Source organism: Staurois parvus, unplaced genomic scaffold (genome assembly GCF_062004578.1).
Source record: "Staurois parvus isolate SC_StPar_1 unplaced genomic scaffold, SC_StPar_1.0 ptg000095l, whole genome shotgun sequence".
Classification (NCBI taxonomy): Eukaryota; Metazoa; Chordata; class Amphibia; order Anura; family Ranidae; genus Staurois; species Staurois parvus.
Genome location: NW_028317891.1, coordinates 24,318 through 36,506, shown reverse-complemented (window position 1 = coordinate 36,506; position 12,189 = coordinate 24,318). Strand labels below are relative to the sequence as shown.

The following is a 12,189-nucleotide window of genomic DNA, read 5'->3' as shown; positions in this document are numbered from 1 at the left end:
ACATTGTATGATTTGTAAAGAATGTATTTGTCTCGCACGGCTGAACAGAAGTATTTGAACACCTAAGAAACAGCAAGAATTCTGGCTCTCAAAGACCTGTTACTGCACCTTTAAAAAGTCCACCTCTACTCCACTCATTCATCTAACTTAGTAGCACCTGTCTGAGCTCTATAAAGACACCTGTCCACCCCACAGTCAGTCAGACGCCAACTACTACCATGGGCAAGACCAAAGAGCTGTCAAAAGACACCAGAGACAAAATTGTGGACCTCCACAGGGCTGGAAAGGGCTACGGGGCAATTGCCAAGCAGCTTGGTGAAAATAGATCAACTGTTGGAGCAATTGTTAGAAAATGGAAGAGGCTAAAGACGACTGTCAGTCTCCCTCGGACTGGGGCTCCATGCAAGATGTCCCCTCGTGGGGTATCACTGATGAGAAAGGTGAGGAATCAGCCCAGAACTACAAGGGAGGAGCTGCTCAATAACATGAAGAGAGCTGGGACCACAGTTTCACAGGTCACTGTCGGTAGAACACTACGCCGTCATGGTTTCCAATCATGCATTGCATGGAAGTCATCACATGTCCAGGCCCGTCTGTAGGTTGCCAATGACCATCTGGATGATCCAGAGGAGGCATGGGAGAAAGTCATGTGGTCAGAGGAGACATGGGAGAAAGTCATTTGGTCAGATGAGACCAAAGGAGAACTTTTTGGTCTAAACTTCACTTGTCGTGTTTGGAGGAAAAAGAAGGATGAGTTGCATCCCAAGAACGCCATCCCTACTGTGAAGCATGGGGGTGGTAACATCATGCTTTGGGGGTGCTTTTCTGCGAAGGGGACAGGACGACTGCACTGTATTAAGGAGAGGATGAATGGGGCCATTTATTGTGAGATTTTGAGCAACAATCTCCTTCCCTCAGTCAGAGCATTGAAGATGGGTCGTGGCTGGGTCTTCCAACATGACAACGACCCGAAGCACACAGCCAGGAGAACCAAGGAGTGGCTCCATAAGAAGCATATGAAGGTTCTGGAGTGGCCTAGCCAGTCTCCACACCTAAATCCAATAGAACATCTTTGGAGGGAGCTGAAACTCCGTGTTGCTCAGCGACAGCCCCGAAACCTGACAGATCTAGAGGAGATCGGTGTGGAGGAGTCGGCCAAAATCCCTGTTGCAGTGCAAACCTGGCCAAGAACTACAGGAAACGTCTGACCTCTGTAATTGCAAACAAAGGCTTCTGTACCAAATATTAACACGGATCTTCTCAGGGGTTCAAATACTCCTGTTCAGCCGTGCAAGACAAATACATTCTTTATATATCGTACAATGTGATCTCCAGAATTCTGTCCTCAGAGTGGGAATCCCCTGCAATGTGAATGTCAGACCCTCCATGATGGAGAAGTGGGAGAACTTGCAGAATCGCAGGGGGTTCAAATACTTCTGTTCCTCACTGTAGAGGATGGAGGACAAAATTTAAGAAGATTAAACTTCAGCTTAATTGTACTCCTCAGTGAAAAGGGTGGGGGTGGTGGGGGGGGGGGGGGGGTTCTCTGTTTATTCAGCAACAATGGCTTTAGTGTATTTTGGAAGTATCATGTTTAAAGCTGACCTAAATGTAGAAGGTGAAATACATATACGAGAGCCATTTTACCTGCCAAAGGATTAGTATTTCTGTCCATGCGGTCCAGAGATTAACACAGCTCTGCCACACAGCACAGACCCATAGACCTGGTTTTTCTCTGCTGCAATTAATACACAGGTCTTAACCCCCCCCCCCCAGCCTCTGAGTGGACAATGAAAGGAGAAACAGCAGACTGGTGAACTCATCCTCTGCTCTCTCCTCCTATCAGCATGCTGCTTAACACATGAGCACTGCACCACAACTGGTTACCTCCTTTTGCTGCTTCTCCCTCTCACAGTCTAAGCTCTGCTGTAGAGGGACTGCAGGGGTCTGATGTTAAATCTAGGTATGTACGCCGCTTGTATGAAAACATGCAGTTAATGTACAGAGCTGCGTTATTGTCTGCATTGATACCTGCCTTACGTTCAGCGCTTTATGTTCTTCACCCCACCCAGGATGGTAGAGTTGTAGGGTGCAGCCAGTCTGTAAATTGCCCCCCCAAGATTACCTGTTCAAGTGTGCTAATGGAGTCCTGTAGGATGCCCCTCAGTCCGGGTCCAAGATGGTTATTCTGAGACTCGTCTCCTCGCCCGACAGTGCCGGAGTGTAACCTGCAAATATCCCGACAATCCGTGAACTTTCCAATACAAATGGGTTAAAGGGCGACAATCCTGCAACACACCCAGTCTATATGGAAGCGAGGTTTGGGGTATTATAACGATACAGTGCCTCCAAGGCACCCAAATTGTGTGTTCTCCCCTCCCCCCCCCCCCCAGAACCCCAAAATGTATTGTTGAGTTAACTGACAAGTAACTAGACTGACGGCTTCTACAGCCAAAATGCTGGACATGCGTCATCCAGATCTCACCAGGAAACCCAGAGGACAGTCCCCATAGGACACGGGAATCCCTTCTGATGCAGAGAATGATGTGACGGGGGGGGGGACACACACATTAGAGTGTAAGCTCTTCTGGTACAGAGACTGATGTGATTGGCTCAGTGTTCTCTGTACAGCGCTGCGGTATATGTCAGAGCTATATAATGTATTATAATATACATTAGAGTGTAAGCTCCTCTGGTGCAGAGACTGATGTGACTGTGGGGGGGGGGGGACATTAGAGTGTTAGCTCCTCTGGTGCAGAGACTGATGTGACTGTGGGGGAGGGGACATTAGAGTGTAAGCTCCTCTGGTGCAGAGACTGATGTGACTGTGGGGGAGGGGACATTAGAGTGTAAGCTCCTCTGGTGCAGAGACTGATGTGACTGTGGGGGAGGGGACATTAGAGTGTAAGCTCCTCTGGTACAGAGGCTGATGTGACTGTGGGGGAGGGGACATTAGAGTGTAAGCTCCTCTGGTACAGAGACTGATGGGACTGCGGGGGAGGGGACATTAGAGTGTAAGCTCCTCTGGTGCAGAGACTGATGGGACTGTGGGGGAGGGGACATTAGAGTGTAAGCTCCTCTGGTACAGAGGCTGATGTGACTGTGGGGGAGGGGACATTAGAGTGTAAGCTCCTCTGGTGCAGAGACTGATGTGACTGTGGGGGAGGGGACATTAGAATGTAAGCTCCTCTGGTGCAGAGACTGATGTGACTGTGGGGGAGGGAGCATTAGAGTGTTAGCTCCTCTGGTGCAGAGACTGATGTGACTGTGGGGGAGGGGACATTAGAGTGTAAGCTCCTCTGGTGCAGAGACTGATGTGACTGTGGGGGAGGGGACATTAGAGTGTAAGCTCCTCTGGTGCAGAGACTGATGTGACTGTGGGATGAGGGGACATTAGAGTGTAAGCTCCTCTGGTGCAGAGATTGATGTGACTGTGGGGGAGGGGACATTAGAGTGTAAGCTCCTCTGGTGCAGAGACTGATGTGACTGTGGGGGAGGGGACATTAGAGTGTAAGCTCCTCTGGTGCAGAGACTGATGTGATGGGCTCAGAGTTCTCTGCACAGCATTGTGGTATCTGTGAACACATAAGGTGACCATAAAACTCGTCCTACCTGGCGGATTTATCCTGCTGGACGTGAACATGGTAGAAGTTCTGTGCGGCATGTTCGATCTTTGACAGCTTGAGGAACAGTGTAATGTTGAGTATGACGAGCAAGACCAGGCTGGGGGAAGGGGGGGGGAAGACAGCAGAATTACATTATGTTCACAGGATACACAGATCATAGGACCAGTACTGGGCTTGTCTATGGGAACTCGAAGGGCAACTCCGCAGAGAGCCACACTGGACTGACTGTACAAATAAACTGGTAGATGACCTCACAGTCCCCCCCACTCCTACCTGACAACGTGATTGGCCACTCAGGCATGAATACTGTCACATAAGTGAGGTCATGTGTCACCTCTACCCTGTGTGCCCCATTTCATTATTGAGGGCTCCAGCGCTGCTGGGTGTCCTAAATGGGTAGCGTGACAGGGTCTCTTTAGGACACCTTCAAGAGACCATTCATTTCAACAAAAATCTTCCTATAAAACGTTACCTGCATTGAACATGTATGTTATGTAACTGTAAAAGCCTTCCAAAAGCCCCAGTGACAACTGCGGGGTGCCGCCATCTTGGATGTGATGTCAGCAGCCCCAGCAGAGTCACAGCTGTCACTCAAGTATTTTGTCATCGCTCAATAAAGGTTATGTATGGAGGCTGCATCCAATGGGATGTCCACACGCTGGCATTATTTTTGGCAAAGCAGTGACGCATAAGCAATACAAAAAGGTGGAGCGCTAAATGACGCATTAGGGTGTTCACGTTTGTGCGTTTCTGACTTTCTGTACAAGCGTCAAGCAGAATGACTTGTACATATGCCAGGAGGTGTAACAGTCATAAGGCATATTGAGGAAATCACTGCAACCATAGTCATCTCTTTTTGGTGGACTCTTTTGCATGGCTAAGCAGTTAGCACTTCCGCATTGCAGCACTAGGATCATTGGTTCGAATCTCAACCATGGCACCACCTGCCTGGAGTGTGCATGTTCTCCCTGTGCCTGTGTGGGTTTCCTCCGGGTACTCTGGCTTCCTCCCACACTCCAAAAACATGCTGGTAGGTTAATTGGCTCCTGTCTAAATTGGCCCTAGTATGTGTATGTATGAATGTGAGTTAGGGACCTTAGATTGGATGCCCCTCGAGGGTTAGGGACTGATGTGAATGTACAGTATACACTATATTGCCAAAAAAAGTCTTGGGCCAGCCTTCCAAATCATGTGATTCAGGTGTTCCAATCCCCTCCCAATCATGTGATTCAGGTGTTCCAATCCCCTCCCAATCATGTGATTCAGGTGTTCCAATCCCCTCCATGGACACAGGTGTATACAATCAAGCCCCTAGGCATGCAGACGGCTTCTACAAACATTGGTGAAAGAATGGGTCGCTCTCAGGAGCTCAGTGACTCCAAGCGTGGTCCCGTGATAGGTGGCCACCTGGGCAATAAGTCCATCCGTGACATTTCCTGGCTACTAAATATTCCACGCTCAACTGTTAGTGGGATTATAACAAAGTGGAAGCAACTGGGAACAACAGCCACTCAGCCACCAAGTGGTAGGCCACGTCACATGACAGGGCGGGGTCAGCGCATGCTGAAGCGCACAGTGTGCAGAAGTCACCAACTGTCTGCAGAGTCAATAGCTAAAGACCTCCAAACTTGGTGTGGCCTTCAGATGAGCCCAACAACAGTGTGTAGAGAGCTTCATGGAATGGGTTTCCATGGCCGAGCAGCTGCATCCAAGCCTTCCATCACCAAGTGCAATGCAAAGCGTCGGATGCCATGGTGTAAATTACACCTCCACTGGACTCTAGAGCAATGGAGACATATTCTCTGGAGTGACCAATCACGCTTCTGTCTGGTAATCTGATGGACGTGTCTGTGTTTGGCGGTTGCCAGGAGAACGGTATTTGCCTGACTGCATTGTGCCAACTGTAAAGTTTGGTGGAGGGGGGGAATTATGGTGTGGGGTTGTTTTTTTAGGGGCTGGACTTGGCCCCCTAGTTCCAGTGAAGGGAACTCTTAAGGCGTCAGCATGCCAAGACATTTTGGACAATTTCATGCTCCCAACTTTGAGGGAACAATTTGGGAATGACCTTCCGGTTCCAACATGACTGCCCACCAGTGCACAAAGCAAGGTCCATAAAGACATGGAGGAGCCAGTTTGGGGTGGAGGAACTTGACTGTCCTGCACAGAGTCCTGACCTCAACCCCATAGAACACCTTTGGGATGAATTAGAGCGGAGATAGCGAGCCAGGCCTCCTCCCCCGACATCAGTGCCTGACCTGACAAATGTGCTTCTGGAAGAATGGTCCAACCTTCCCATAGACACCCTCCTAAACCTTGTGGACGGCCTTCCCAGGAGAGTTGAAGCTGTTATAGCTGCAAAGGGCGGGGCCAACTCAATATTGAACCCTACGGACTAAGACTGGGGGGCCATTAAAGTTCATGTGTGTGGAAAGGCCGGCCGACCAATACTTTTGGCAATATAGTGCATATCTACACACATGTAAAGTGGCGGCGCTATATAAAGTACTTGTAATAAATAAAAAATAAACTGATGAGAGAACTAGATAGCCTTTTTCTATGTGACCTCTGGAACAGCTTATAGACAACAGGGGCCCATTGACTCCACAACGAACTAGAGGATTTCTCCCCACTTGTCCCAGGACAGCTCCGATACTCACAAAACACTCATGACAATGATGACTATGGTATTTCTTCGGATACCATCTTTTCTTTTGCCTGCAAGTGATAAATACATAAAAAAAATAATAAATACACAAAACACAGCTTTATAAACTCAATCCACACCCTTCATGACCCTGGTGCCTAGAAGTGTCAACCCCTAAGCCTCTGCGCTGTCCATCCATCAGCCTGTGTGAGACAGATTTACTGCAATATTTTTGGGGTATCCTGTATCCCCAACCCCCCTTCCTTGAGAAGTTGCATAGTTACATAGTTAGTCTGGCTGAAAAAAAAAACAAAAGTCCATCCAGTTCAACCATAAAAAAAAAAAAGTTATAATCCTACACCCACAGTTGATCCAGAGGAAGGAAAAAAACCCAGCAAAGCACGATCCAATTTGCTCCTGCTGGGAAAAAAATCCCTCCTGATCCCCCGAGAGGCAATCGGATATTCCCTGGATCAACTATATCTATAAATGTTATATCCAGTTCAGGGGAGGACTGACAACTCATGGGGCCCCTGGGCAATAGGGGATCATGGGGCCCCTGTGTCCTTGACTACACTCAAAGCACACCCAAAAAAGCCTATAAAAAAAAAAAAAAAAAAAAAAAAAAGGTACCAGGGGCATTTCATGGGGCCCCTTACTGACCCTGGGCCCTTGGGCAGTGCCCGAGTGCTCTAATGGTCAGTCCGCCCCTGATCCAGTTATATTCTGTGTATCTAAGGCCGGCCATACATGGGTTGCAATTCGATCGATTCTTCGTCTGAAAATCAGACCTAAGAATAATCGGACGATTTTCACTCTGTTAGTGGGGTCAATGACACCGCCCGATTTTCGTGGTTCCTCCCCTTTTTGGTGATTGGGCACGTTGGAAAATTCATGAAAAACAACCGATTTTTGACTCAATGATGGTCAAATCGTACGATCATTTTTCCGAAAAGAATATGCGCCATGAGCCGTGACCTGGAAGGAACAGAAGTTTCGCCTGGTATATGGGGTGAACTTTATGACTCGGTCGGCCAATTTTCGATATCAATGATGGCGCCATCGGATTACCGAGCAAACGACGTTTTCGATTTTCGGATGAAAAATTGTTCGGAATTCGAACAATGTATGGCCTGCATTAGAAAGAATCCAGGCCTTTTTTAAAGCAATCCATTGAGCTGGCTAGAACCAACTCTTGAGGGAGTCCATCCCACATTTTCACAGCTCTTACTGTGAAGAAACCTTTCCGTGTTTGGAGATTACATTAAATTCAGCAATAAATCTACTTAAAGACTAAAGTGACTGACACCGAACCTATTCACCCCACCATACATTGAAGATTCTGCCCTGAGAGGGGATGGGCCCAGGAGAGTAAGTACTGGGGCCAGTGGCGTCCCGAGGCAGGTGCAGGTGGTGCGGCTGGCACCAGGTGACACCGACTGCATGGGGTGACACTGGACCCGCTCCACAAAAAAAGTAAGTTGTAAAGCAAGTCAACGATCTCCGCAGGATGGATCGGATCTGCGGATTGAGCATAATGGATCAGAGTCCGATCCATTATGCTCCCCAATCCGCAGATCCCATCCATCCTGCGGAGATCATCGGCATGCAACTTATACGGGGCGACACCGGACCCGCTCCACGAAAAGGTAAGTTGTAAAGCAAGCCGACGATCTCCGCAGGATGGATGGGATCTGCAGATTGGGGAGCATAATGGATCAGACTCTGATCCATTATGCTCAATCCTCAGATCCGAACCATCCTGCGGGGATCATCGGCATGCAACCTATACAGGGCAACACCGAATCCGCTCTAAGAAAAGGGAAGTTGTAAAGAAAGTCGATGATCCCCGCAGGATGGATCGGATCTGCGGATTGAGCATAATGGATCGGACTCTGATCCATCCTGCGGGGATCGTCGGAGGGGGTGTCACCAAGTGTTACCGCACCGGGTGACACCAACCCTAGGGACGCCTCCGACTGAGGCATTTGTAGAGGTCAATATAAATCAAAAGATGCAGCGCTTTAGAACTAGAACGTAATATTGAATGAATCAAAACAATGAGTCAATATTAAATAACTGAACAAATGCAACAGTTCATATAATAGGTGACTTTAGTGCTCTCCTCTATTTCGTATCCTCCTGATGATCAGGCGTTGTGAAAAATAGTGCTGAAGAAGTGCACACTCACCAGAACGCACAGGTATATGAGCGTTTTTCAATATAGATTCCCCTTAGAATCATCAGCTGGACAGGATGTGATAGTATGACAGCCTCCTTCCAGAGCTCCTAGATATTCCTGTGTAGTCCCTTGATAGGTGACCTGCAGACTTCTCCTTAAGGCTTGTATGCGTTTCTTACCCCGCAGAGAGATGAGTGACTAAATTGAATACTCCCCAAGGGAGTCAAAACAAAAAACGTATCCATAGTGTAGTAGGTCATATAAAAAGAATTTATTAAAATCTCAGCAATCCGTGTACACGGCAGTGTATAAACAATGTGGACTGACCGTCCAATGGTAAAGATGGCCGCCGGAGCTCCACGATGCTCCGGCGGTGTGACGTCACGGCGTTCCTGGCTCCTCCTACGCGTTTCGTGCACACGCACGTCGTCTGGGGGGATTTGCCACGAGTGGACGGTCAGTCCACATTGTTTATACACTGCCGTGTACACGGATTGCTGAGATTTTAATAAATTCTTTTTATATGACCTACTACACTATGGATACGTTTTGTTTTGACTCCCTTGGGGAGTATTCAATTTAGTCACTCATCTCTCTGCGGGGTAAGAAACGCATACAAGCCTTAAGGAGAAGTCTGCAGGTCACCTATCAAGGGACTACACAGGAATATCTAGGAGCTCTGGAAGGAGGCTGTCATACTATCACATCCTGTCCAGCTGATGATTCTAAGGGGAATCTATATTGAAAAACGCTCATATACCTGTGCGTTCTGGTGAGTGTGCACTTCTTCAGCACTATTTTTCACAACGCCTGATCATCAGGAGGATACGAAATAGAGGAGAGCACTAAAGTCACCTATTATATGAACTGTTGCATTTGTTCAGTTATTTAATATTGACTCATTGTTTTGATTCATTCAATATTACGTTCTAGTTCTAAAGCGCTGCATCTTTTGATTTATATTGTTTTGAGGGTGTATGGTACCTAATGTTCAGCTGCTAGTCCATAGATGCGCTCGTATATATTCTTTTTGATTTGTAGAGGTCAGCCTGCTGAGACTAGTAGTACTACACCTTTATTGGGCATCTTAAGTATATACAATGTATAAAGAGTGTACCTGAAATTTCCTGCGGGGTGTCGAGCCCCGCCTCCCCGGAGTCATGCTGTGAACTGTGTTTAGTTAGGTGGTCTGTGTGACTGCGGCTGTGTGTCCGTCTCCTCCGCCTGATGCTGCTGGCTTTGCTGCTGTCCTGCAATTGGCTTCCCGGAGTCTCCTCCGCCAGCAGATCCAATTCTGTGACACCGCAAGAAACGATTGTTAAAGACAGAAAACACACCCAACAGAGCATTTGCATGGCTTCCACCTTCTCGTGGTGGGACAGTCCTTTGGTTTAAAAGTCTCCACAACCACGGTTACCTTCACAAATTATTTTTAGGTCTTTATATTATCCTTTCATTTCATCCTGAAAATTATTTTTATGGTTTACCTTCTAAAGGAAAGTATTCTAGCAGAAGCCTAGTATAGAGCGTGCAAGATTTGATCCTGTGTCAGGAATTTTTCAAAGCTGAACTCCAGGAATTCAACCACTCTGTAAAATGTTCTAGATTACTAGGAGTTAAATCCCACCAAGGTGCATGCCACCTCATGGCTTTCTCTTACATTTTTACTGAGTGCTGGGAGCATAGCTAACGCTATACTTCTGGCACTCCGACACTTGACCTTCTGATCTCAGCTCCTGCAAGTTGCATAGCCACTGTGCCTACCCTTCCCCTCAATCTGCCCAATCACAGAGAGCTTTGTATTATGTGAATGGAAACAAAGGCTTTTGTGAATGAACAGCAGAGCGGATTGTTGGGCAGAGATCTCACTTATTAAGCGTCCTGGGAAGTATAGAGATAGCTGTACTCCTAGTGTTGACTTTTTCTGTGCTCTGCAGGTTCTTCTGAAGATCAGGATATGGATTGCTTTAGTTTAGCTGAGAGAAGGTGATAGATGTTTTGAGCAACCTCCCAGAGTTTTTCTTCCTCCTCTAGGCTCTGTCCCAGATGAAGCTGGTGTGTAATGCGCTGCTGGATTACAGTTGCCCTGCTGGAGAATTTGTCGAGAGGGACCTGTGCAAGAAGATGTCCTTCTGTATTGGGTCAATCATTGGTTGCCAAGGCATCTATAGAAGCCCCTTATGTACGGGCAGCTGAGGGCGGGAAATGCCCCCTGCCACAAAGGATTGGCCAGGTAAAGTTGACCGCTTCCTGGTGGGCTCGGCCACATGGGTTCAGAAGAGCATCTGAACAAGTCTGAGCTCATCCCTGGACCCTTGAAGGCACTGGTGATGTAGCCTTCCTATGGTGCATCTGTGAGGCCCTAGCTTAGTTACCAGTGCCCCTACAGACCAGGATGTGGATTTCTATTAGCTGAATATTTGAGTTTTAAACGGACTTTCAGATGTTTTGGAAGGTGCATGCGGAGTTACATGTACTTGGTTTTTTAGTGAGGATGTCTTCTTTAATAGAACATTGCATCCCTGAAACCACTAGAAAGCACCTTGATTTCTCATTTCTGCCTTCCTCCTCTACTGACCTTTTGGGGGCCAAAACTTATTTTTCATATCGTGGCAGGATCTGAGGAAGTACTGGGGTGGGTGTGCACCCCAGATTTCAGTTGCACCCCTCCAAAAGCCACCCCTGACCTCCACCTTGCTGATCCTTGTCCTTTATCCTGCTGACCCCTATCCTCAGCTCTGGTGACCCCTGTACACTTGCCTACTGACCCCTGTGATCCGTTCTACTGACCCTTGTCCTCCACCCTGTGGACCCCAGTGCACTGCCCTGTTGAGCTCTGTCTTCTACCCTGCTGACCCCATAAACTGACTTTCTGAACCCTATCCTTCGCCCACTAACCCCATACACTGCCCTTCTGAACACAGTCCTCCTCCCTGCTGACCCCATAAACTGCCCTTCTGAACACAGTCCTCCTCCCTGCTGACCCCATAAACTGCCCTTCTGAACACAGTCCTCTTCTCTGCTGACCCCATAAACTGCCCTTCTGAACACTATCCTCCCCACCTCTGCTGACCCCATAAACTGCCCTTCTGAACACTATCCTCCCCACCTCTGCTGACCCCATAAACTGCCCTTCTGAACACAGTCCTCCTCCCTGCTGACCCCATAAACTGCCCTTCTGAACACAGTCCTCCTCTCTGCTGATCCCATAAACTGCCCTTCTGAACACAGTCCTCTTCCCTGCTGACCCCATAAACTGCCCTTCTGAACACTATCCTCCCCACCACTGCTGACCCCATAAACTGCCCTTCTGAACACAGTCCTCCTCCCTGCTGACCCCATAAACTGCCCTTCTGAACACAGTCCTCCTCCCTGCTGACCCCATAAACTGCCCTTCTGAACACAGTCCTCCTCCCTGCTGACCCCATAAACTGCCCTTCTGACCTTGAACAATGCCCTAAAAATGAATGGCCTCTGTATACTGCCCTACAAACTGCTGACTGTATCCTCTGCCCCCTGACATTTTTTACTGTATCCCCACATCAGACAGGCTGGATCCAACCCCAGCTATCATTTAACTGGACACAATAAGAACTTGTCCATCTCATCCAATCAATATATTATTCAGTCTGAACACAAACCACTACCATATACACTGCAATCATCACACAATTGGATTCAGATAAAAACTAGAGCTAAATTTATCCACAAAGCACTGCCCTGGGGTTAGTGGGGAT

At 47.9% G+C, this 12,189-nt stretch overlaps 1 protein-coding gene across 1 annotated transcript in view; it reads right to left on the bottom strand.

Moving 5' to 3' along the window:
* LOC149468033 (protein Aster-C-like) overlaps positions 1 to 12,189 on the bottom strand; it is a 41,942-nt gene that overhangs the window by 5,798 nt on the left and 23,955 nt on the right. The window contains exons 6-9 of the mRNA XM_089670754.1: positions 9,570 to 9,746; positions 6,284 to 6,341; positions 3,613 to 3,723; positions 2,126 to 2,228 (exon numbers count right to left, since the gene is read on the bottom strand). Coding sequence (XP_089526880.1) covers positions 2,126 to 2,228; positions 3,613 to 3,723; positions 6,284 to 6,341; positions 9,570 to 9,746 — 449 coding nt within the window. The remainder of the gene's footprint in view (positions 1 to 2,125; positions 2,229 to 3,612; positions 3,724 to 6,283; positions 6,342 to 9,569; positions 9,747 to 12,189) is intronic.